The following is a 23,243-nucleotide window of genomic DNA, read 5'->3' as shown; positions in this document are numbered from 1 at the left end:
TTTGCTCTAATCGGTGGGCTTGGAACCCAGCCTCCCGCTGTTATGTCAGTCGTGTCCTCGGGCAAGACGCTTCACCTGCTGGTGGTGGTCCTGTGCTAGGCAGTGTCACTCCTGTCAGTGTCATTTATGACCACATCATGATGCAACAGATTATATCCAGGAAATCCTAATTCTGTGCAGATGAAATGTCTTCCAGCCTCAACAGTTTCTATACCAGACCGTAGAAGACGTCATGATGCTCTCCACCACACGGGTGAAAACAACAGCAGCACTGAGACCAGGACTGTTCAGGCGCCTCTTGTAACAGAATGCTTCATTTAGCTCTTTATTTCTACCTGCCCTTGCTACATAAAAGCTCATGCACAGCAGCAGCAGGTCTTGATGTTGGATGTGCTGATACTAGTTTATCTGTTTAATTATAGATCCACTAGGATAAATACAATAAAGTTTATCTCTCACCAAATAGAATATTTACTAAGACATCACAATATAACTATAGACACATTACTTGTCTTTGTGTGTGTGTGTGTGTGTGTGTGTGTGTGTGTGTGTGTGTGTGTGTGTGTGTGTGTGTGTGTGTGTGTGTGTGTGTGTGTGTGTGTGTGTGTGAACCTATAGTATGAGCGCGGCTTGTCTGCAGCTCACCGCGGCGCTCCCCCAGGGGATGGGTCAAATACGGAGAATAAATTTCGCACACACACCTGTGTGTGTGACAACTAATGGGACTTTAACTTTAAATTTATGAGTTGTTTCTGCCAGTTGAATCTCTTGGAACCCGCTCCAATTCTGCAGCTGTATCCTAGCAGTTTCTTCCGACATGGGTACGTAAATAATCATGTTTTTCGGGGGTCGTACAGCTCCTTGTGTTTCTCAACTTCCATAATTAATTTAAAGTCATCCATTTTAACTGCTTGCCTCAGACTTTCTGCCTCTCTGTCCTGTTTGCTCCGGTGAAAAGACACCCAAAACCACACCCCCCTTCACGTGGTCACACACGCACACAAGTTCGATGTGTGTGTGTGTGTGTGTGTTTGTGTGTTTGTGTGGTTTTTCTGCAGTGTCTGATTACGAACACATTTGACTATTGCGGAATTTTTATTTTGAAATGCTTTATTTTGTTAACTTTACCGGCCTGCCTCTTATGTCTAGGTTTGACTTCCTGCCAGAATTTACGCGATTCACCCGCGGCTCGCGAAAAAAATAGAGCCAACGCCGAAATGATCGCTGCACGGCGCGGGCTGGAGCGCCGGCGCGAGGCGATTCGCGGCGCTTCGGCAGCCCATGTGGTCTATAGAATAGCTTAACAAGGGCGCCGAATGAAGGCGGTCCTATTTTCGCGGCGCTTCCGCGGCTGGTGTGTCCCCGGCGTGAGTCGTGGAGGATGGCTGCTTACACTGAGCCGGGATTCTCTGGAGGTTTCTTCCTGTTAAAAGGGAGTTTTCCTCTCCACTGTCGCTTTATGCTTGCTTAGTATGAGGATTGCTGTAAAGTCACTGACACTAGTCAATTTGCTGGGTTCCTTATATAGGAAACATTGGAATGTTTATTATGTGAAGTGCCTTGAGATGACTCTTGTCGTGATTTGGCGCTATATAAATAAACTTGAATTGAATTGAATTGAATTTTCACCTGATCAACACCTTATTGCTGTCCAATGATGAGGTGGGGGTCGTCTCTAATCTTCGCTGCATTGATGATCCACTTGTTTGCTGCACACCAGTCAGCAACTCCTCCACCTCTGTACTTACACATCGATTCGTAATTGTTGGAGATCAAATCAGCAACAGCGGTGTCATCTGCAAACTGCAGGACTCCCAAGTCCAAGTCAATACTTGTTTTAGCAAACACCACATCACACAAGTGGGTCTAAACAAGATTCCTCCCTAATCAGCTGAATGTGAAACGCCCTGGCAGACTAACGTTTGGTGTCATGAAAGGCTAATCTGCTTCCCCTTAAATCACATCCCATCTTTACCTTATTTAATAAGATTAGCAGGGTAATTAGACCTCATGAATTAGAATGTTTAAAAAAGCAAGATAGTTAGCGCCGGCAGAGAGAAGCCAAGTGAGGCTCCTAAAGCCTTCTGACAACCTGTTGTAACCGAGTGTAATGCAGAGAAGTCTCCTGTGATCTCTAAATGTATTCATCCTGTCCACACACTGCTCCGCCGCTGATAAAACCAACTCATTATGAGGAGAGAGGGGCAGTGAAAGAAAATTCAGAAAGAAAAAAGAAAGAGTCCATTTGAAGGACACAATTAAAATGTGGGAATTTATCAGAAAAAAGAATTGTGTGACTGCAGCCTGAACTCATGGGATAGAGACTACGGAGCCACGTTCAGGATCGGCTTTTACTTGCGAGACCGATGCACTCAGGGGGTAAAGGGATAAAATTTAGGGGAAAGAATGGAGAACATAGAGTCTTTGTCTTCAAGCCTTCCTGGCTTCTTTGATCCCTGTGCTTGTGTGGGAGAGGGTGAGACACAAAGGCAGAGAACGTAACGCTGCAACGAGAAATGTGTCTCATCCTGGGAGCACAGCGAAAACAACCTCAGTGGTCTGCTCCTAGGATACTGCACTGACATTAAATATTTAACTCAACAACACTGCAACTTTAACTAATATTGCAGCATCTCTGTTGGTCTCCTTTTTGCGTGCAGTCAGAGACAGCAGAACGGTGCGAGCTGCAACAGGCTGGAGTCGACAGTCATGACTGGTAATCTGATAAACACAGTGTGCCAGGCCAGATCAGGGACATTCGTGAGACTTGTTGAATGCAACAGGAATTCTGACGTTAATGATAACATTATTGTACACATGGTCACTGAAAAACGTCTTTTACTTGTTATTTTCTAAAACGATCGGTAGCTCTAAGTTTATTGTGCAAGCCAAACGTGAAAATCATCTTCCACCCCATTTCCTGCATTAGCCGCCAATAGGTAATAGACGGAGAAAGGCCAGCCAGATCTTCGTCACATTGAAATGTAACATTCATGGACCCTGCTACCTTGGACCATTTTGGGAAAGCCTGTTGTTCATTTAACATCATCATTTAATGTTTCGGCCATCCATCCATCTGTTTTAGACTGCTTATCCAGGGTCGGAGCGCGGGGGCAGGGCCAGCTCTCCCGGGGAATCCTAAGGCGTTCCCTGGCCAGCGGTGAGACATAGTCTCTCCAGCGTGTCCTTCTGGGTCTTTCAATTCAATTCAAAGATACTTAATTAATCCCAGAGGGAAATTAGAGTTTCAGTACACACAATTCAGAGATCAGACAGACAAGGGCAAGACACATGACAAGAATTGGTGACTGTGGTCATTCGCAACCCTGAGTCGCGCTACCTTAATAGAGATAAGAGACTTACATGAGGAATTGATTCGGGAGGAGGGAAAAAAGGCACTTCACAGCTACCCTCCCACCAGGAGGGCAGCTTTGCTCTGCAAAAAAAAAAAAAAACTCAGACAGATAGGCAACAGACTTCAGACGACACAACACAGATACTCCAATATGAAGGCGGGGTGGGGGGGTGGGGGGGCTGGGATCCTGTTTCCTCAGCGAGAGCAGCCATGTACGGCGCTCAGCCACTGTAGCCACAGGTGGGAGGGAGTTCTCTGGAGAATCGCAGAGCACATTGACTCCTGCGGGTTGATGAACTCACCAGGCTGAAGTCCACCAATCCAAAGGCGGGTGTGTGTGTGTGTGTGGGGGGGGGGGGGGGGGGGGGGTTTCACAGCATCTGTTTGCATTCTTTCGTGGGGGTTTGTTGTTAGCATCTCGAGGCTGCTCTGGTGTCAGATTCGGATAACAAGACTTTGTTTGGGTCAGGCTGAGACAATTTTCCTCTCTGCCTTCAGTCTTTAAACTGATCATTTCCAGTCCTTCAGTGAAGCCAATTTGGGTTTTTAAACCTGTCCATACCGTCCGGTGACCCTCTCCGAGATGACATCCATTTTGCGCACTAATACCGGTATCGCAGTTAGAACATTGTCCAGCTTATGATTCACCTCGAGTAACGTCACAATCTGTGAGGTCTCCACACGGACGGTGCTTTCCGTGGGTGCGGGTTGCCCTCCAATCGCTCCCGTCTTCCCAAATTTCCAGAAAACCAGATATCCTCCCACTCCAATCAGGAGAAATCCAGTGATCATCAGGCCAAATTTCCACACGTCTTCGACGTCCTCAATGGACAGCTGGGAGAGGCATACGATATTCCATTCCCTCCAGGAATCCAGCATATACCCTGCCGAATGTGTCCACTGCGGGCAAGTGGGAGCCCCCTGCTCCGTTCTCATTGTTGAAAAAATCTTATCAATCGCGTTGAATGACCAATTCCTCAAATCCATAGTTTAAAATAGAGTTTTTCAGAAGAAATGCAGAGAAGCGCTCTGTGGGCAGACAGGACAAAGAGCCTTGGGGAAAAAACGATAAGGGAGCGAAAAGAGAAGCGTCTGTACTCTGCGAGTGCCAGGAAGAGATATCCTTCATTTAGTTCTCCTCCTGGTTGGATGTGCCTGGAAAACCTCACCAGGGAGGTGTCCAGGAGGCATCCTAACTAGATAACCACGCCACCACAATTGGTGCCAATTGGTGTCTATGTGGAGGAGCAGCGGTTCTACTCCGAGCCCCTCCTGGATGACCGACCTTCTCCAACTGTCTCTAAGGGTCTCAGCTAGTAGTAGCTAAATGTTAGCATTAGCAACTCCACCACACTGCAGAACTCCTTCAGGGTTTTATTTGTGGAGATAAAACATCAACATCAATGTTGCAGAGCAAAGAAAGTCAGTGGTGGAGTTGTATTTAAGCCTATCAGAGGCAAGATGTCTGAATATCAGGAAAAAAGATCCCAAATCCTGCCGTCTTCTGCTCACCTCTCCTCTGGCTCACTTCTATTTCCTGAAACAGGAGCACCAGAGCTTTTTCCCCACAGAGATTGACTCACAAAGCATTCATTCATACTAAAGATCACAGTACACGTGTTAAAAAAAACTGTGTACTTGGTCTTTAAATACAGACAAAATTGTTGGTACCCTTCGGTCAATGAATCGTCACAGAATTAACATTAATCTGACAAAAGTAACAATTCTATAAAATTTAACCAATGAAAATCAGAAAAGCACACATTTCAATCATGCTTCAATGTTATTGAAAAAACAAACTGGACAAAGATGATGGTACCCCTAATTTATATTTTGTTGCACAACCTTTTGAGGCAATCACTGCAATCAAATGATTCCTGTAACTGTCAGTGAGACTTCTGCACCTCTCAGCAGGTATTTTGGCCCACTCCACATGAACAAACTGCTACAGCTGTCTCGGGTTTGAAGGGCACCTTTTCCAGACAGCATGCTTCAACTCCTTCCAAAGATGTTCAATTGGATTGATGTCATGGCTCTCAGAAGGCCACTTTAGAAAGGTCCGATGTTTTCCACGTCCAGGGAGGTTGGCTACAGTCCCATGGATCTTAAATTTCTGAATAATATGTACAACTGTAGCCACAGGAACATCTAGCTGCTTGGAGATGGTCTTATAACCTTTACCTTCAACATGCTTGTCTATAATTGTCTTTTTAATCTCCTGAGACGACTCTTTCCATCACTTCCTCTGGTCCATGTCGAGTGTGAGACACACCATGTCACCAAACAACACAGTGACTACCTGGAGCCCTATATATAGACCCACTGACTGATTACAAGACTGTAGACACCTGTGATGCTAATTAGTGGACACACCTTCAATTACCATGTCCATTTAGTCCCATTATTTTCAGTCTTTTCTAGTTGTTCCATCATTTTTATCCAGGCCTCTTCCAGGACTTTATTTTTTTAACCCTCCCACTGTCTTCATGGGTGACCCCGCGAGGAAAGTTGACCATTGAGCAGGATTGATGGTTTATCTCATGAGGTCCACAAGGCAGGGGTGAGGTGGTGCTCACTCCTTACCCCTGCCAAATGGACCCAAGGGATAAACCATCAACCCTGCTCAATGGTCAACTTTCCTCGCGGGGTCACACCCATTAGGACAATGGGAGGGTTAAATGCATTTGTTGAAGAATGGCTGAAAAGTAATTTGTGAATTTTAATGGTTACATTTCATAAAATTTGTATTTATTATTTCTTTTGTCACATTCGAGTTATTTCTGTGACCATCGTGGGTTTGTCTTTCATTGACCGAAGGATACCAACACTTTTGTCCACAGGTTTTATTATCGTCATCACTATATTTAGAATAATCGCAGCTGAATGTTTTTCTCATATTGTGCGGACCTAGCTGCAGCATTTGGGGCTGCTGAATTCAACAGTATAATGCACCAAATCATGGGTAAGTATTCAGACTTGATTGGCACGGATGGTAAGTGGTGCCATCATAGACAGCAAAGCAATACGATTACTTTACTTTGAGGAGTGATGCAGTTCTAGCATTCTAGCCAAACTTGATATGTGGTGTAAGTACTCTGACTGAAATTCAGCTATGTGAAATTTTAGCTCAACATCTGAAAAACTGATTAAATTTAAGCAATTTTTGCGTTGACAAAGGTCCACTACCAATGGTGGCCATCTTGAATCAGGTGAAGATAATCAGTATGTAATCCTGTCAATCATTTCTCAGTGTTTATTAATCTCTATCCAGTTGTATTAAATACTAAACAAACATCCACCCACAGATAGACAAAACTATTTATTTTCATCACCTGCTGTTTACCCTTCTGCAGGAGATGACTTGAATCTTTCTGATGTCCAACCCCAAACATCTCCTCCTCAGACGGTTTACAGCTGACCCGAGCTCACGATTACATTCTGCACATTTTCCTGGAAACAAATCCCATCTGATGCGAGGGCAGCCGTGTCAAAACGAGTGACAGAGACAAGAAACCTGAACAATCAGATCACTCCTGCATGATTTCTAGAGTGTATACGTGAAATTTATTGCTGCAGGTTGTTGCTCTGCTTCCTTGTCTTTTGGGACTGGAACTAATAGCAAAGACGGGCATTACAACCAGAGTCCATTATCGCCACACAAACCAGCAAGTTGCATAATGAAGTACATGGACCTTGCAGAATTAAAAGAGGGCACTCATAAATGGGAAATTAAAATGGAGAACAATAGGGTGGAAAATCAGAGCGTCCCCTTGGCTCAGACACAATCATCAGCTGCAACAGATTGGCACGGACCTACTTATCGCTGCGCAGTTGGCCCGACGTCCGTCAGACTCAAGTGGCCAAACAGGTCTGTGAGATAATTCACTTCCCAGATCACGTCTGTCCAACGGGATGCACACACACACACACACACACACACACACACACACACACACACACACACACACACACACACACACATACAGTATCTCTGAAAGGATGCCTATTTCAAGACAGAGAGGGTGTATAATTGCGGTGATCAATCAAAGAGCTGTGAATCAGTTTTCAGTGACAGGCAGAGCTATGTGTGCACAGAAAAGGAGTTTTTTTTCTCTTTCTCTTCAGGACCACAATGGCAGTTTGCTCCTCTTACACACAGTATTTTATCTTCCTCTTAGTGGGAGAAATCCCACCATGAGGGGGCCGAATCACAGCAGGAAATGGTTCATGACTGGTTCAGTGTAGTTTTTCTATTTACTGGCTGTTTTGAAAGTCCAGCTCATCTTCTTCAGCAGATTCCACCATAAAGTGATCAGGTAAATAGACAACAAACCTTTCTCAGTGGCCTAGTGGTAGAGTGTCCGCCCTGAGACTGGGAGATCAGGGTTCGATTCCTGGTCGGGTCATACCAAAGACTTTGAAAAAATGGGACCCAATGCCTCCCTGCTTGACACTCAGCATCAAGGGGTTGGATTGGGGGGTTAAACCACCAAATAGTTCCCGAGCGCTGCTGTGTCTGCAGCTCACCGCTCCCCCATGGGATGGGTCAAATGCGGAGAACAAATTTCGCACACACCTGTGTGTGTGTGACAACTAATGGGACTTTAACTTTAACAGATTATAATCCTGGGATTAGGCCTCGTGTTGCATTGCACACTCAGCTCTACCTATGAGGTCACCATCACACTTTTCTTCTCCATCAGTCATTAAAACAGACTCACAGAGGTTTTAAACCTTTTTACTGACACGTTTATAAAGCTTTAAAACTGAAATCCCAGAGAACCAACTCTAACCCCGAGTTTTAATGTCAGTTCAAACCAGTTTTTATGTATTTTTTCATGTTTCTACGTTCTTCCTTTGGTCAGCTTTGTTTCATGACAAATAATTATCCAGTAGAATCTGCCTTTTTCTTTGATTATTCAAAAGTAAAAAACAGTAAAAGCTGATTTCTCGGTTGTTGTCCCTAACCCCTGGAGCAACTTACCTGTCCACATTAAATCTGCTCATTTCATAAACTCCTAAAGACCCAATGGCACTCTCTGGCCTTTGACCATAGCTGAATTGAAACCAGATTCTCCTGCTTTGATGTACTTGGTGTCCGCATCAATGCGGACTTGAGTGTAGAGTGGCTCAAGGGTGCAAAAGGGGCATGATCAACCTCTGCATTTGATAATCGGGACATCCTATGCACTCGCACCAGTCCACCACTCATTCACTACCATTGACGACTAAAGTCGTCATTTGCATTTTTTTACTGTTTGAGCATCAAAATGAGCCCCCGCGCTGAGAGAACAAACATCTCAGCCCTGAAGCTGATCTTCATCCACATACGTCACAGATCACATGATCAGGAAGCAACACATCCATGTGTTTGGAGATCGTTTTGGGCTGTTCCTGTAAGAAAAGTGAGGCGCGAACCGGAAAAGCGTCTGCCGATCACAATTCAACAGCGGATTATGAAAGAACGGATAACGCTCGAAACACACAGCTTCTTCCTGATGTAAGAGGTGAGTCTCCGCTTTGTTTTGGTTGTTTTGGCGTCAACATAATCCTAGCGCGCAACGTTCTGTGACTCTTAAAAAAAGAGTAAAAACGGGGAGAAACGCTGGCAGCGAATGAGTTAAAAGGCACAAGTGTGGAAGAGCGAGTGTTGGGATTAGGCCATTAAGCTCAACTGATGTGGCTCACTTCTAGTTCCTGAAACTGGTACACCAGTGCTTTGTTTTCCCAGAATATGACTTACAAGACATTCATTCCTACTAGAGACCCCTGCTAATATATTTAACAAACAAGTGTTCCACACCTTTAAAGTCAAGCAGGTGTTCTGGTAATGGCTGCATTCCATTTAGAGGACGCTCTATTCTATTTTGACAGAATAATCGTTGTGCCCTGCTGAAGTTAATCAAGTAAGATTTTTACTGCGCAGAGCGTCATGGTGTATTTGCGCTTTTTTTGAATGCAAAACAGTTTTTGCACAAAACATGAATGAGTGTCAGGCTCCTTTGCAGAAGAGTAGGAATTCTCTCCTACTGTACTCTCTCTACCAGGGGCGGCGTTATGCCCGGCTACTTGGGCTGAAGCCCCGGATGTTTCATGAAAAGCCCCGGATCTAAATCGCGGAAGTAACATGCAGTACCAAAGTCCAACAGAGAGGGAGCAGCTGGCAGTAGTTTGTATACAGCCTGCCTGAGCCTCCACCACTGAAGAAGAAGCCCTTCAGCAGCCGGCTTCTTCTACACTCTCTGCCTGAAACGCATGAGTGAAGATGGACATAAGGACGTTTTTAGACCAAAAGTACAACGACAGAACCCCAGCTTTGATGAGACTGGTGTTGACTCAGGTTTGTGAGTCTTATTTGAAAATATTTGTTGTGCTGCTAGTTTGCCTAAAGTTAGCTTATCAGGTAAAGTTGTTGGAGAAAGAAAGGGAATATTTACTATCATCTCACACTAAACACTAACAGGAACAATACTCTGCCCTGAATATGCTTAATATGTAGCTTCAGATTAAAAATTATGTGGTACAAGACATATAAGATGTTGACTAGTGCGTGTCACGTGTGTGTGTGTGTGTGTGTTAAGCCCCGGATCTTCTTCAGTCCTAAATCCGCCCCTGCTCTCTACTACATTCCAACTAATTATGATGGAAGAGAAGGAGTGCCGTGGTCATGACGCCTGGATCACCCCCCCTCAGACCCAGAACACTGATTTGGGGAAGAAAGGCGGTAAACTGATTAGTTGGAATAAAGAATCTTGTTCAACACGAACCGTATCTTGGATGCAGATCTTTGCAGCGAGCTGCTCACTTGCTGAAATATAAAGAGCATGGAAGTATCTGTTTCCCTTTTCTACAAATCGAAGCAGGATCTTTTTCTTCATGCTGTTCTTGGAATTTATTCACAGCTTGTGCGACTCCAAAGCTATAAATAACACAGAAACAGCTACAACGTCTCCAACGCCTCTAAAAATCACTAGTTCGCTACAGCGAGAGCCAACTCACCAGTCAGAACCTTCCTCACTCTCTCACCTCCCTATTTGAATCCATTTTACCTGTTTCTCCATCCCTGTTATGTAGCTTTAATTTGCCCATTGATCTGTTCTGAAACTCGCCCCTTCATGACCGCGACCTTTTCTCTTCTGCCACCGCTTCTGTCGCTCTCAGAGGAAAAAAGAAGAAAGATTTATGTTCCCTCTCTCTTACCGCTTTCATACGCTGTGTGTGTAGGGAGAAATGTATAAGCAAGTGGTTGCCATGCCAACTTCATCCACTGCATTCACCTCCTCGTTATGTGCGTGTGTGTGTGACAGTGAACATTTGTAGAAAAGGAGGAATAAAGGCTTAGAAAGAGGGAGCCAAGTGAAGAGTAATCACTGTAAAAATGTTAAACATCAAATAATGTCTGGAGGAGACGTGCACAAGCCTTCCTCTTATCTGTTGTTTTCCCTGTGGAGGGGATTTACATGTCTGTTAGCGTATCGGCTACACTTACACCTCAGTCTCGCTCCGTCTGCGCCCACTGTCACTGTGTCAGCTTTAAACGTGGTGATTAAACTCCTCTTCCTCCTTCCCTCTTCAATCTCTTCTCTCCTCCTTCATCTCTTCTGTATCCGTGCTCTTTTCCACATCCCTTCCTGTTGTCGTGTTCTTAGTCCACCGATTTCTTCTTTAGTGTGAAACGATCTTTTGTAGACGACAGGAACAAAAGTCTTTTGTGGACCTCCAGAGTGCTGATGGTCTGTTTTAGTGGAGATATTAAGGCCTAGTCCACACGTAGCCGGGTTTTTTTTTAAACGAATATCCGCCCCTCCAAAAACTTGTATCCACACCACCTCGTTTTTAAAAAGAAACTCTGTCCACACGTACCCGGATAAATACGTTGTTAAGGACATGCCAGACCTGTAGGCGGCAGTACTTCCCCCGTTCTTAACCTCGTCCTTCGTCTGTGGTCTTCCGCCAGGAGCAGTAATTCCGCTTGCAAAAACAAACAAGCAAAAAGCGCTTGGACAATTGATAAAGCAAGCGCAGCTCTGAGGGCATCCATGCTGTCGGCTAGTGTAAACACAGGTCGCACACGTGATGTCAGCATTTTTTGTCGCGGAAAGTGACGTTGCGGACCTTAAAACTCCGGTTTTGTCTGTCCACACGCAGACACCCAAAACGGAGAAAACGCAGATCTTCACTTTGGCCGGAGTTTTTAAAAAGATCCGTTTTCGTGTGAAAAAACTCCGTTTTGGTGTGGATGACAGGCCAACACGTAGAAAAATATCTACGTTTTGGCAGATCCCCGGCTACGTGGGGACAGGGCCTAAAAGGAGCTGGACTGGCTTCGTTTCTTCAGGCTGATCTATCACTGATTAAAAGGTTCTCTCTGTAGGCCAGATTAGAAAACTCAGTTTGAATACCAAAGCTGTTGTTCTCACCAGGCGATTTGGTAGAATTATGCTAATTTTGGGATGGTGGCGACACACGTATGATTTTTTTTAAAAACATATTTGATTGCAATTATTTCAAGCACTCACTGCCTAATTAATACAGAGATTTTCACAGCATGGGCCACCCAAATCTAATCAGATGGAGCTGTTGGATGGAGAAAACTGTGGAGGAAACATTTGTTTGTTTGTGCCCTCTGAGCCGATGTGTTGCCCAGAAAACCCTCCAACAATAATACATGTCTAATGGTATAATCAAACCCTCTACAGCGTGGAGCGCGGCTGCGCCACAAACACAGATCAGCAATCATCAATACAGAATTTAAGAGGCAACCTGGATTCATAAAGTTTTATTTTATTTTAACTAAAAGAAAAATCCTTTCCTATGTCAAAGATTTAAATAGTTACAGCCTCTCCTGTTTAGCTCGCTGCATCGCCCGTTTGGTGAAATGTTGTTTCTGTTCCATGAAACGATCTGATTCTTGCAGCTGTGATGCAAATTTTGACAAATTCTTATTTATCTAGAAGAACTTTTAACAACGAATCACCCTTATTTATGTAAAACCACATGTTAGATAGCCTTAGAACGATAAAGATCTGGTTTGGAGCAGGGGTAGGAAACCTCAGGCCCAGAGAGTCGCTAGAGGTTTCCATGCTTCAACACACCTGATTTTAATCAGCAGGAGATTAACAGGCCTGATGACGTGGTAAACAGGTGAGTGCTGAAGCAGGGAAACAACTAAAACATCCTAGATAGCAGCTCTCCAGGACCAGGGTTCCCTGCCCCTGGTTTGGAGGATCTATTGTTGCTACAGCTACGTAGGAATGGTGAGTTCAGGGACTGAGGAAGGAAATACGATTTTTGAGTTCACTGATCACTGACCAGGCTAAATATAGGATGTTTTCAATTAGCAGCAGATTCTGTTGATGCATGATTGATGAGCTAACGGCTAGTCCGAGCAAAGCCAAAACCAAAAGCTATTTCTGTCATCTTAGAACGTCTCCAAAGTCTCACAGTTTATTTAAAGAGTTTAAATCTTTAGCTGAACGATTTCCCGTGAGATAACTCAAATGTCTCCTGATGAAGCTTTTATATGAGACCAATTTCTGATGTTTGCTGCTGCAGAATGGAAAAGAAAATCATGTTATTATAATGGATAACATTCAGCGTTTTACTTTTGTTTTCTGTTGTTTTCTTTTAAATGTTATTCTATTTCACACCTCAGGTTTAGATTACAACCCCACAGAGAGGGCTTTGATGCGTCTTTAGCTTCACGCTGAGAGTTCTTTCAAGGTTGAGTAGACGTTTGACAGGAAACCCGTTGTGATGTGAATTAGCAGGAGGAATCGATGGGTAGAAACTGTGATGGAACCAGGAGCAACAATAAGCACAGGGAGGCTGGTGCACCATCAAAATGAATGAGGGGAAGGAGAAAAGGTTTGCTGTTTTCAGAAAGACTTCATAAAATAAACTATATAAAGTAACTGACTACGTTTACATGCAGCCAACATCCGGGTTATGATCGGGTTAAGGTCGGTATTCGGGTTTCTGAGTTGATCAGAATAACCCGTTTACAAGCACAAATAGAAAGTTACCCCTAAAGCTTGGTTTATGCTTGACGCATTCACTTTCCGCGCGGTGATGCGGCTAGCGGATGGAACGCGCTTCACAACTCGCAGCGTTTATGGTTCATGCGGCTTGTCTCTGCGGTGAGCCAATATTCTCCCAAACTGTAGGGGGCATCATGAAGCTCTACGGCATGCATCCAACACTACACCATCGTAGAAGTAGAAATTACTGTTTACAACATGGCATTCCAGCATTTTTAACAGCTTCCTCGTCTTTTCTGACAGTGCGAGCTATTTCTCTCCAAGAATTATTAACAACGTGTTGATCGCGGTGATCTCTGAGAGCTGAATCATACAAATGTCTGTATTTACGAACCTCTGCCGTACTAGTTCTTGCCGGTCCGCCATGTTTTTCCGCGTCCGTCCGTCCGCGTGGTTAGAAAATTTCCGAGGTGCGCGTTGCGGAAATTCTGGGCCGTGTGGAGGCGTGGTGGAGGGGCGTGGTTGTTAAAATGACGCAAAATGACGCAACTTTTCCGCGCGGAGCCGTGCGGACCTCGCGGATGCGTCAAGCATGAACCAACCTTAACTTGCATAACCCGATTTAAATGCGGACGTTGGGGTAGCGTCAGGACGTATGGACTACGTCCAGACACAATATGCGTCATTTCCTGTTCTTCTTGTTCCGGTATCCGTGAAAACAACATGTTTCCCAGTTCGGAAGATATAGCGACCGCGTTTGTTTGCGCTTTAGTTTCCTCGTCACTCCAAAAGTGTGGTGCTGTGCCGCGACTCGCCATTTTGCTCCCAACTTGTTGTTTACTTCCGGTGTTCTGGCGCATACAAGACGTCTCGCTACTCAAAAGACCAAGATTCCTTGCGAACAGAGCATGCGCAGAACACACGCTTTGATGGGGATATCCTGATATGCGTTTACACGACCAAACATTCGGGTTAGAAAAGGGTTACCCCAGGTGTAGTAACCGGGTTTTTAAAAACCCGGTTATGAGTATATCCGGGTTTTTGGCGGCGTTTACATGGACCTGCGGAACCGGGTTATTGTAAATATTCGGGTTTTAAAAGGGTTACTGGCTGCATGTAAACGCACTGCATGTGTCTGAAATAGGAATGAAATAAATTCCGTCAGTAATTTTCTTCAGCAGCTTCCTGTCCTGACTGTAGTTCCTTGTTTAGGAGTTAAATTCCCACAGGATTTAATTAAGTCTAAAGCTTCCTACCTTGGCAGCCATGACCATGGAGGATCCTCCTCTGATGCCCAGAATGGGAAGGTGCGTCTGAGCAGAGATGAAATCCAGGATCTGAGCGATGGCCTCCTGATCCGTGTCGTCGCCAAACACCACGCCTTGCAGCATGTTCCTCGTCATCTGAGCACAGATCCTGTTGATGATGCTCTTTGGATCCGTCTCGTTCATGGTGACCACCTCAACTTTAGGAGGATAAGGGATGTGGAGGAAGTCCTCTTTCTCTAGTCCTGCCCCCACGGTGACTTCACTAGAATTACCCACCAGGATGACGGCAATGCTGAGTGAGTTGATGAGTTTAGGATTGCTGGGGAGAACGGGTAACCCAGGAGAGTACTGAGGAGGGATAACGGGAATCCTTTGGCTGCTGCCTCCCCTCTGGCCTCCTTGGCCTCCTTGAGCACCTCCAGGACCAGATCCTTGGCCCCCACCTCTTCTGGACTCGCAAACAGGCAACAAGACTACAGAGAGGAGGAGCAGCGAGAAGTACAAGGAGAGGAACGGCAGGGTTAGTCGAGGCTGGGGATGAGGATGAAGGGACGGCTGATCTGAAGAAGGAAGACACTGCTGAGTGGATGATGGGGAGACCAAGTGCTTGTCCTGAAGATGGGGGGGAGACGAGTGGAGGCTGACAAGCATTTTGGAGGAGTTTAAATGCCGTCCCTGGAGAGAAAGAAAAAAAGACGATTAATACAATTACACAGCTGCACAGGTGGAGGTCTGTTTGAAGAAAGTCAGCTCTTAGCTTTGGATGAGGGAAATACCAGCAGGCGTGAATACCTGAGCCACTCTGACAGCTGACTGGAGCGGAGTGTGTTTGAAACTCAAAGGCAGCAGTTGGAAGAGTGACAGACCACAACTTGATGAGTTCAGCTTCGTATGCGAGACAAAGAGAAAGTTCCAGAAGTGTTCTCAGATACTACAGTTCACCTTTAGAGGAGCAACGTAATCCAGACCTTGGTGTTATATATATATATATATATATATATATATACATATACATATGTATATATATATATATATATATATATACATATGTATATGTATATATATATACATATACATATACAGATATATATATTTATTTATATTTATATAGTATATATATATATATATATATATATATATATATATATATATATATAGTATATAATATATATATATATATATATATATATATATATATATATATATATATATATATATACTATATATATATATATATATATACTATATATATATATATATATATAATGTATAGTATATATATATATAGTATATATATATATATATATATATATATATATATATATATAGTATATATACTATATATAGTATATATATCCTTGAACCGTCACCTTATCGTGGTGGAGGAGTTTGAGTGCCCTAATGATCCTAGGAGCTATGTTGTCTGGGGCACTTAGTGCCCCTGGTAGGGTCTCCCATGACAAATTGGTCTTAGGTGAAGGGTGAGACAAAGAACGGTTCGAAGGATCTTTCATGGCGGTTAAAACGGAGTCGGAGTACCCGGCCCGGAAGGTTACCGGGGTCCCACCCTGGAGCCAGGCCTGGGGTTGGGGCCCGTGAGCGAGCGCCTGGTGGCCGGGCTTTCGCCCATGGGGCCCGGCCGGGCCCAGCCCGAACCGGATACATGGGCTCGTCCAACTGTGGACCCACCACCCGCAGGAGGAACATGAAGGGTCCGGTGCAATGCGAATCGGGTGGCAGACCAAGGCGGGAGCCTTGGCAGTCCAATCCCCGGACAAGAAAACTAGTTTTTGGGACATGGAACGTCACCTCGCTGGCGGGTAAGGAGCCGGAGCTTGTGGCAGAGGTTGAGCGGTACCGGCTAGATATAGTCGGACTCACCTCGACACATTGCATTGGCTCTGGAACCCGAGACCTGGAGAGGGGTTGGACACTCTACTTTGCTGGAGTTGCTCCGGGTGAGAGGCGGAGGGCTGGGGTTGGCTTTTTGTTAGCCCCGAGACTCTCTGCCTGTGTGTTGGGGTTTACCCCGGGGGACAAGAGGGAAGCTTCCTTGCGCCTTCGGGTCGGGGAACGGGTCCTGACTGTTGTTTGTGCTTATGGGCCAAATATCAGTTCAGAGTACCCACCCTTTTTGGAGTCCCTGGGACGAGTGCTAGATAGTGCTCCATCAGGGGACTCCATTGTCCTGCTGGGGGACTTCAATGCTCACGTGGGCAATGACAGCTTGACCTGGAGGGGTGTGATTGGGAGGAACGGCCCACCTAATCTGAACTCGAGCGGTGTTTTGTTATTGGACTTCTGTGCAAGCCGCAGTTTGGCCATAACGAACACCATGTTCGAACATAAGGATGCCCACCGGTACACTTGGTACCAGGGCAGCCTAGGTCACAGGTCGATGATAGATTTTGTAGTCGTATCATCTGACCTGCGGCCGTATGTTTTGGACACCCGAGTGAAGAGAGGGGCGGAGCTGTCAACTGATCACCACCTGGTGGTGAGTTGGATCAGATGGCAAGGGAACATGCCGCGTAGACCTGGCAGACCCAAACGCATAGTGAGGGTCTGCTGGGAACGCCTGGCAGAAGAACCTGTCAAGACGGTCTTCAACTCCCACCTCTGGCAGAGCTTTGACCACGTCCCGAGAGCAGTGGGGGACATTGAGTCCGAGTGGGCCTTGTTCCACTCTGCGATTGTCGAGGCGGCTGTTGCTAGCTGTGGTCGTAAGGTGGCCGGTGCCAGTCGTGGTGGCAACCCCCGTACCCGCTGGTGGACACCAGAGGTTCGGGGAGCCGTCAGGCTGAAGAAGGAGGCCTACAGGGCGTGGCTGGTCTGTGGGTCTCCGGAGGCAGCAGACAGGTACCGGATAGCCAAGCGGGGTGCAGCAGTGGCAGTTGCCGAGGCAAAATCTCGGGCATGGGAGGAGTTTGGTGAGGCCATGGAGAAAGACTATCGATCGGCTCCAAAGAGGTTCTGGCAAACTGTCCGGCGCCTCAGGAGAGGAAGGCAGCAACTCGCTCACACTGTTTACAGTGGGGATGGGGAGCTGCTGACGTCAACTGAGGCTATAGTCGGAGGGTGGAAGGAATACTTTGAGGAGCTCCTCAATCCCACCAATGCGCATTCCGAGGAGGAACCAGAGCTGGGAGGCCTGGGGATGGACTGTCCGATCTCGGGGGCAGAAGTTGCTGAGGTAGTCAAACAACTACACAGCGGCGGAGCCCCGGGGGCGGATGGGGTTCGTCCTGGGTATCTCAAGGCTATGGATGTTGTAGGGCTGTCATGGTTGACACGTCTCTACAAAATTGCGTGGTCATCGGGGGCAGTTCCTAGGGAGTGGCAGACCGGGGTGGTGGTCCCCATCTTTAAGAAGGGTGACCTGAGGGTGTGTTCCAACTATAGGGGGATCACACTCCTCAGCCTCCCTGGAAAGGTCTACGCCAAGGTACTGGAGAGGAGGGTCCGATCGATAGTTGAATCTCAGATAGAGGAGGAGCAATGTGGTTTTCGTCCTGGCCGTGGAACTGTGGATCAGCTCTATACCCTTGCAAGGGTGATGGAGGGGGCATGGGAGTTTGCCCAACCAATCCACATGTGCTTTGTGGATTTGGAGAAGGCTTATGACCGTGTCCCCAGGGGCACCCTGTGGGGGACGCTCCAGGAGTATGGGGTGGGTGGCTTTCTGTTAAGGGCCATTCAGTCCCTTTACCAGAGGAGCGTGAGTTTGGTCCGCATAGCCGGTAGTAAGTCGGACCTGTTCCCAGTGAGGGTTGGACTCCGCCAGGGCTGCCCTTTGTCACCGGTTCTGTTCATCACTTTTATGGACAGAATTTCTAGACGCAGCCGTGGTGTGGAGTGTGTCGAGTTTGGTGGCAGGAGAATCTCGTCTCTGCTTTTTGCGGATGATGTGGTCCTCCTAGCTTCATCCAGCTCTGACCTTCAGCTCTTGCTGGGTAGGTTCGCGGCCGAATGTGAAGTGGCTGGGATGAGGATCAGCACCTCCAAATCTGAGACCATGGTTCTCGACCGGAAAAGGGTGGCTTGCCACCTCCGGGTCGGGGGAGAGGTCCTACCTCAAGTGGAGGAGTTTAAGTATCTCGGGGTCTTGTTCACGAGTGAGGGTAGGAGGGATCGGGAGATCGACAGGCGGATTGGTTCGGCGTCTGCAGTGATGCGGACGCTGAGCCGATCTGTCGTGGGGAAGAGGGAGCTGAGCCAGAAAGCCAGGCTCTCGATTTACCGGTCGATCTACGTCCCAATCCTCACCTATGGTCATGAGCTTTGGGTAATGACCGAAAGAACGAGATCGCAGCCTAGCTTAGAAGAATTATACGATTCAGTTTTAAGTGTAGATTTGATCCCAGCATGATTTAATGTTTACTGCCTTTTAGTTTTGGTGTTAATTTAAAATGCAGAAAACATGACATCCTCATCTGCGTGTGTGTGTGTGTGTGTGTGTGTGTGTGTGTGTGTGTGTGTGTGTGTGTGTGTGTGTGTGTGTGTGTGTGTGTGTGTGTGTGTGTGTGTGTGTGTGTGTGTGTGTGTGTGTGTGTGTGTGTGTAGTTATCATCTCTCACTTCATGATGACTTTCACCGTTTTGTTGTCTCTTTTATTCCTTGCCTGAACCTTCATGTAAACATGAGGGAAATACTTCTTCAACATGTCTGAACAAGCCAAGCACACGGCAGGAACCAGCAGCCGAAAGAACCAGAACAGAAAAGAAAAAATCCACTCATTCAGTGAGAATTTACTTCTACTGCAGGATCTGCAGGTGCGGCTGCTCTTACAACAGTACATCTCAAAGTGTAAACAACCCGAAACTGAAATAAATAAATTAAGTAAACTTGTTTTCACTGTGCAGCCTGAAAGTAAATCATTAATCAAATAAATGACTGAAAGCAATGTGAGATCATCTGCTAAAACGTCGTGACACTTATTCTCATTCAGTAGGGCAGGAGTGGACGCTAAAGTTCTTCCTGAAGGATTTCAAGTTGACGAAACAAAAGAAAATGATTAATATTAGTGAAAATTTAAAAATGGGTTTCCCTGTTATCTCCATTCACTTGGGAAGCTGAAGACGTTACAAAAATGTTCTTGAAAACTAAAGAAAGTTGAATTCCAGGTAAAACGCAAAAAGAAAAAGAAATTCCCAGAGCATCGATTCGTCCACACATTTCTGCTAAAAGGGACCGTAAGCTTCTGAGTGTGAGGTCTTGTTTTTTCCTTTCATCGAAATCTCCATTAATGTTTTTGTTTAGTAAACAACTCAGACAAAACGTCTTTGCCTCTGTTGCCGTGCAACCGCCTTACCTATTCATGCCGGCTCTGTTTCAGAGGATCATGACTGTAGCTGCCTGTGCTCTCTCCTCTAAAATCACTTTGCTGCTCTTTGAAGTCGACTAATGACCTTTTGTTCACTATTACTGATTTTATTTTTAGTATTTACCACTCGTCTCTGCAGCTGTACAAAGATCAGTGGAGTATGATGGAGGATAGAAGGCTGTAAGCAGAGGACGGTGACAGGCAGAAAAAGGACAATTAGTCATAGAGTGATGCCAGAAGTGAAAAATCAGATAAAAAATCTGACATACAGATACAACATCTAGAGGCAGAAAATATGCATTGCACCGTAAACCCCTCTCCCTACTTCTGTGAATATGGCTGGATCTCCACTTGAGGAAGTGATTTTTTTTCCATATCTGCACTTTACAGTTTTTTTCTATTGCTAAAACTCAAAAAGCAAAAATGAGGCACAGTTTTCACAACCTCTACTTCTGTTCCCAATCGCTTGACTCAATTTATCACAACTTAAGATTTCCTTATCATATTAGAACTCTGATTTTCCTCCTTTACACTCTGATGTCAGTTTCACATTACCTTGCTATCAAAACACAACACACAATTTTCAGGTATTACACACACTTCTCACTTGAATTCTCAAAGCTTCAATCAACAACACACACATATTCAAATCTCTAAACTTTCAGGTCTGGCGAGCAATTTGCAATCAGGGACTGCAGCATAAAAGTAAGTTTCCACAAGGCTGCCCAGGTGTGTGAGTGGTTTCAGGACCACCCACGGTTTTCCATTTTATACCTTCCACCTTATTCCCCCTTCCTCAATCCCACTGAGGAGTTTTTCTCAGCCTGGAGGTGGAAGGTGTAAGAAAGGAATCCACAGAGCCAGGTCCCACTGCTTCAAGCCATGGAGGAGGCTTGTAGAGATGTGGCCTTTGAGGCCTGTCAGGGCTTCATGAGGCATTCGAGGCGGTACTTCCAGAGCTGTTTGGACCAGGAGGACATCGCCTGTGATGTTGATGAGGCCCTCTGGCCAGACAGAGACCGGCGGCATGATGCCCCATGATTATGCTTTTTTTTGGGGGGGGGGGGTTAGCTGTAAAAATAAAATGTTTTGTCTCAAAATTTGTGTGATGTCTAATGTTTGTCTCAGAGAAAAGTGGGCACTGTCATACATTCAGTGTGTAATTCATTGTGTTCCATTTAGACAACTGTGTTTTCAGTTTTGCTCTTCAGTGTTCTTTCCATGCTTGGTAGTGTTCAACCAAAGGCTACTTGTGTTTAAGCAATGAATGGTATGTGTGTGTATGTATGTGGCTGCGTTTACCAAATGAAAACACGTGTTCCATTTTGGGAACATGTTACGATATATGGTGGCAGGGTTTTGTTGCAAAAGGGAAGCCACAGTTTAGGAATTTGTGTGTTATGTTTGGGGTTTTGTGTGTGCAGTTTGAAAGAAATGTACAGTTTTGAAAAACGCGTTTTTAGCAATCGAAAAAAAACTGTAAAAGCACTATTTCATGCTAAATCCATCCATAGATATGTGAAAATAAAGTATGGCCATGACCCATAGAGAAAGCTCAGTCTACACTTTTCTTTCAAACTGGCTCTGCATGCTGTTGAACAACAAGTAACATGACGTACTCGCCACTACGGATGTCAGTCAACAGGGCAGTCTGCCATAAACTGCCAAATACATGACAAAATCATACTTTTGCTAAATAAAGGACTTAAGTACATTTATCTGCTCTTGATTCAAAGCAAAGCCCAAGTTTAAATAGTCCAAAGTTGATGCCAAAGCCATTTCTAATGAGCCAGTACCATCTTTGCTGTTTAGCTCCATTGCATCAACCATCATCAACCAAACCAACAGAGTGCATTGGCTGGCCCACCAAACCGATGAAGCGCTGTGATAGGCTAGGCACAGTACTGCTCGGGCCAACGATACGCCTCCTGAGGCTATAATGGAGCGTGGCTAGACTGACCTGCAGAGCAAAATCCTTTTTCTGATGCTACGGTCTGTCTAGATGTCTAGGCTAACGTATTGCCTCATAAAAGACATCCCAAACTGGGATGTGACGGTGAATCTGCAGCAAGCATGACTCTACGGTCCCCGGGTCTGCAGTTGTGTACTATTGTGGAACTCCCATGGGGTGAGGCGGGGTTTCAGCAAATCCAAGCATATTTTTTGGGTTGAAGGAATGGCTCACCAAAAAAATGTGTATTTCATTAGAAAAATTACATCTCAGTATGCTCACTGTAACATTTTATCATTTATTGTGCTTAGAGCTGCTCTGGAAGGTGTAAAATAGCAAGAATCAGGCCATTTAACACCAGATATAACGGGATAGAACCTTCACACACACACACACACACACACACACACACACACACACACACACACACACACACACACTATTATCATGACCCCTAACTTCAACATTAATCAAGTGAGTCCTGCACTTCGTTTTTTTTGTTCTTGAATGTTTTTTTAGAATAAGACATGATTAGAATCAGAATCAGAATAAGCTTTATTGCCAGCGCTCCAGAGACCCAGAGCATAGGAACTTGACTCCGCAAACACAACCTGACCAAGGTTAAACACACACACATGTAAACAAAAACAGGTTCAGGCAGTCCACGAGAGCAGCCAGGACGGCGCTCATTTCATTAGATGAAAAGGGTGTTACATGAGGATAATTGGGGTAAGGTAAAAAAAGGCATAGCAGAGTTAGTCCCAGCAGGGAGTAACTCTATTATACAAAAAAACTCCTCAACATAGAAGCACGAACATCACAGATACAACATCAGAGTCCGATGGGGAGGCGGGGTTGGGCGGGATCCTGAATCCTCCAATGGGAGCTGCCATTACGGTGCTTCACCAGCTGCAGTCGACAGGTGGGAGGGAGAAATGAGGAACAGAGAGCGCATTGAGTTCCTCCAGTCGATGACCTCGAAGCCGAAGTCACAATCTGAAGGCAGGGGGGGAAGGTCGGGACACAGCACCTGTCAGCATTCCTCCTTTCGTGGGGGTGAGTTGAAGGCAGCCTTGGAGGCTGCTTGGCGTCAGATTAGGATAAGCAAGTCTTTGTTTAGGGCAGACAGAGATAATTTATATATATATATATATATATATATATATATATATATATATATATGTATATAGATAATTTTCCTCTCTGCCTTGGAGTCTATTAAGTGGTCATTCATGTCCACCAGTGAAGCCAATTTATGCGTTCTAAACATAAATTAGTTGTTCTTTGAGCTCTTTCAGCCAACTTCATGCAGTCTGACAGCTTCTGCTGAAGTGATTTCTGACTTCTACAGGTCTGGTAGTAGTCA

General features: G+C 45.4%; 1 protein-coding gene across 7 annotated transcripts in view; it reads right to left on the bottom strand.

Moving 5' to 3' along the window:
* Window positions 1-23,243, bottom strand: part of grin2bb (glutamate receptor, ionotropic, N-methyl D-aspartate 2B, genome duplicate b) — a 222,365-nt gene that overhangs the window by 135,960 nt on the left and 63,162 nt on the right. For all 7 annotated transcript variants that reach the window (XM_070553751.1, XM_070553750.1, XM_070553746.1 and 4 more), the window contains one exon: window positions 14,592-15,278. In XM_070553751.1, coding sequence (XP_070409852.1) covers window positions 14,592-15,278 — 687 coding nt within the window. The remainder of the gene's footprint in view (window positions 1-14,591; window positions 15,279-23,243) is intronic.

Source organism: Nothobranchius furzeri, chromosome 7 (genome assembly GCF_043380555.1).
Source record: "Nothobranchius furzeri strain GRZ-AD chromosome 7, NfurGRZ-RIMD1, whole genome shotgun sequence".
Classification (NCBI taxonomy): Eukaryota; Metazoa; Chordata; class Actinopteri; order Cyprinodontiformes; family Nothobranchiidae; genus Nothobranchius; species Nothobranchius furzeri.
Note: the sequence above shows the minus strand (reverse complement) of the source record. Positions and strands in the feature narration are given on the sequence as shown.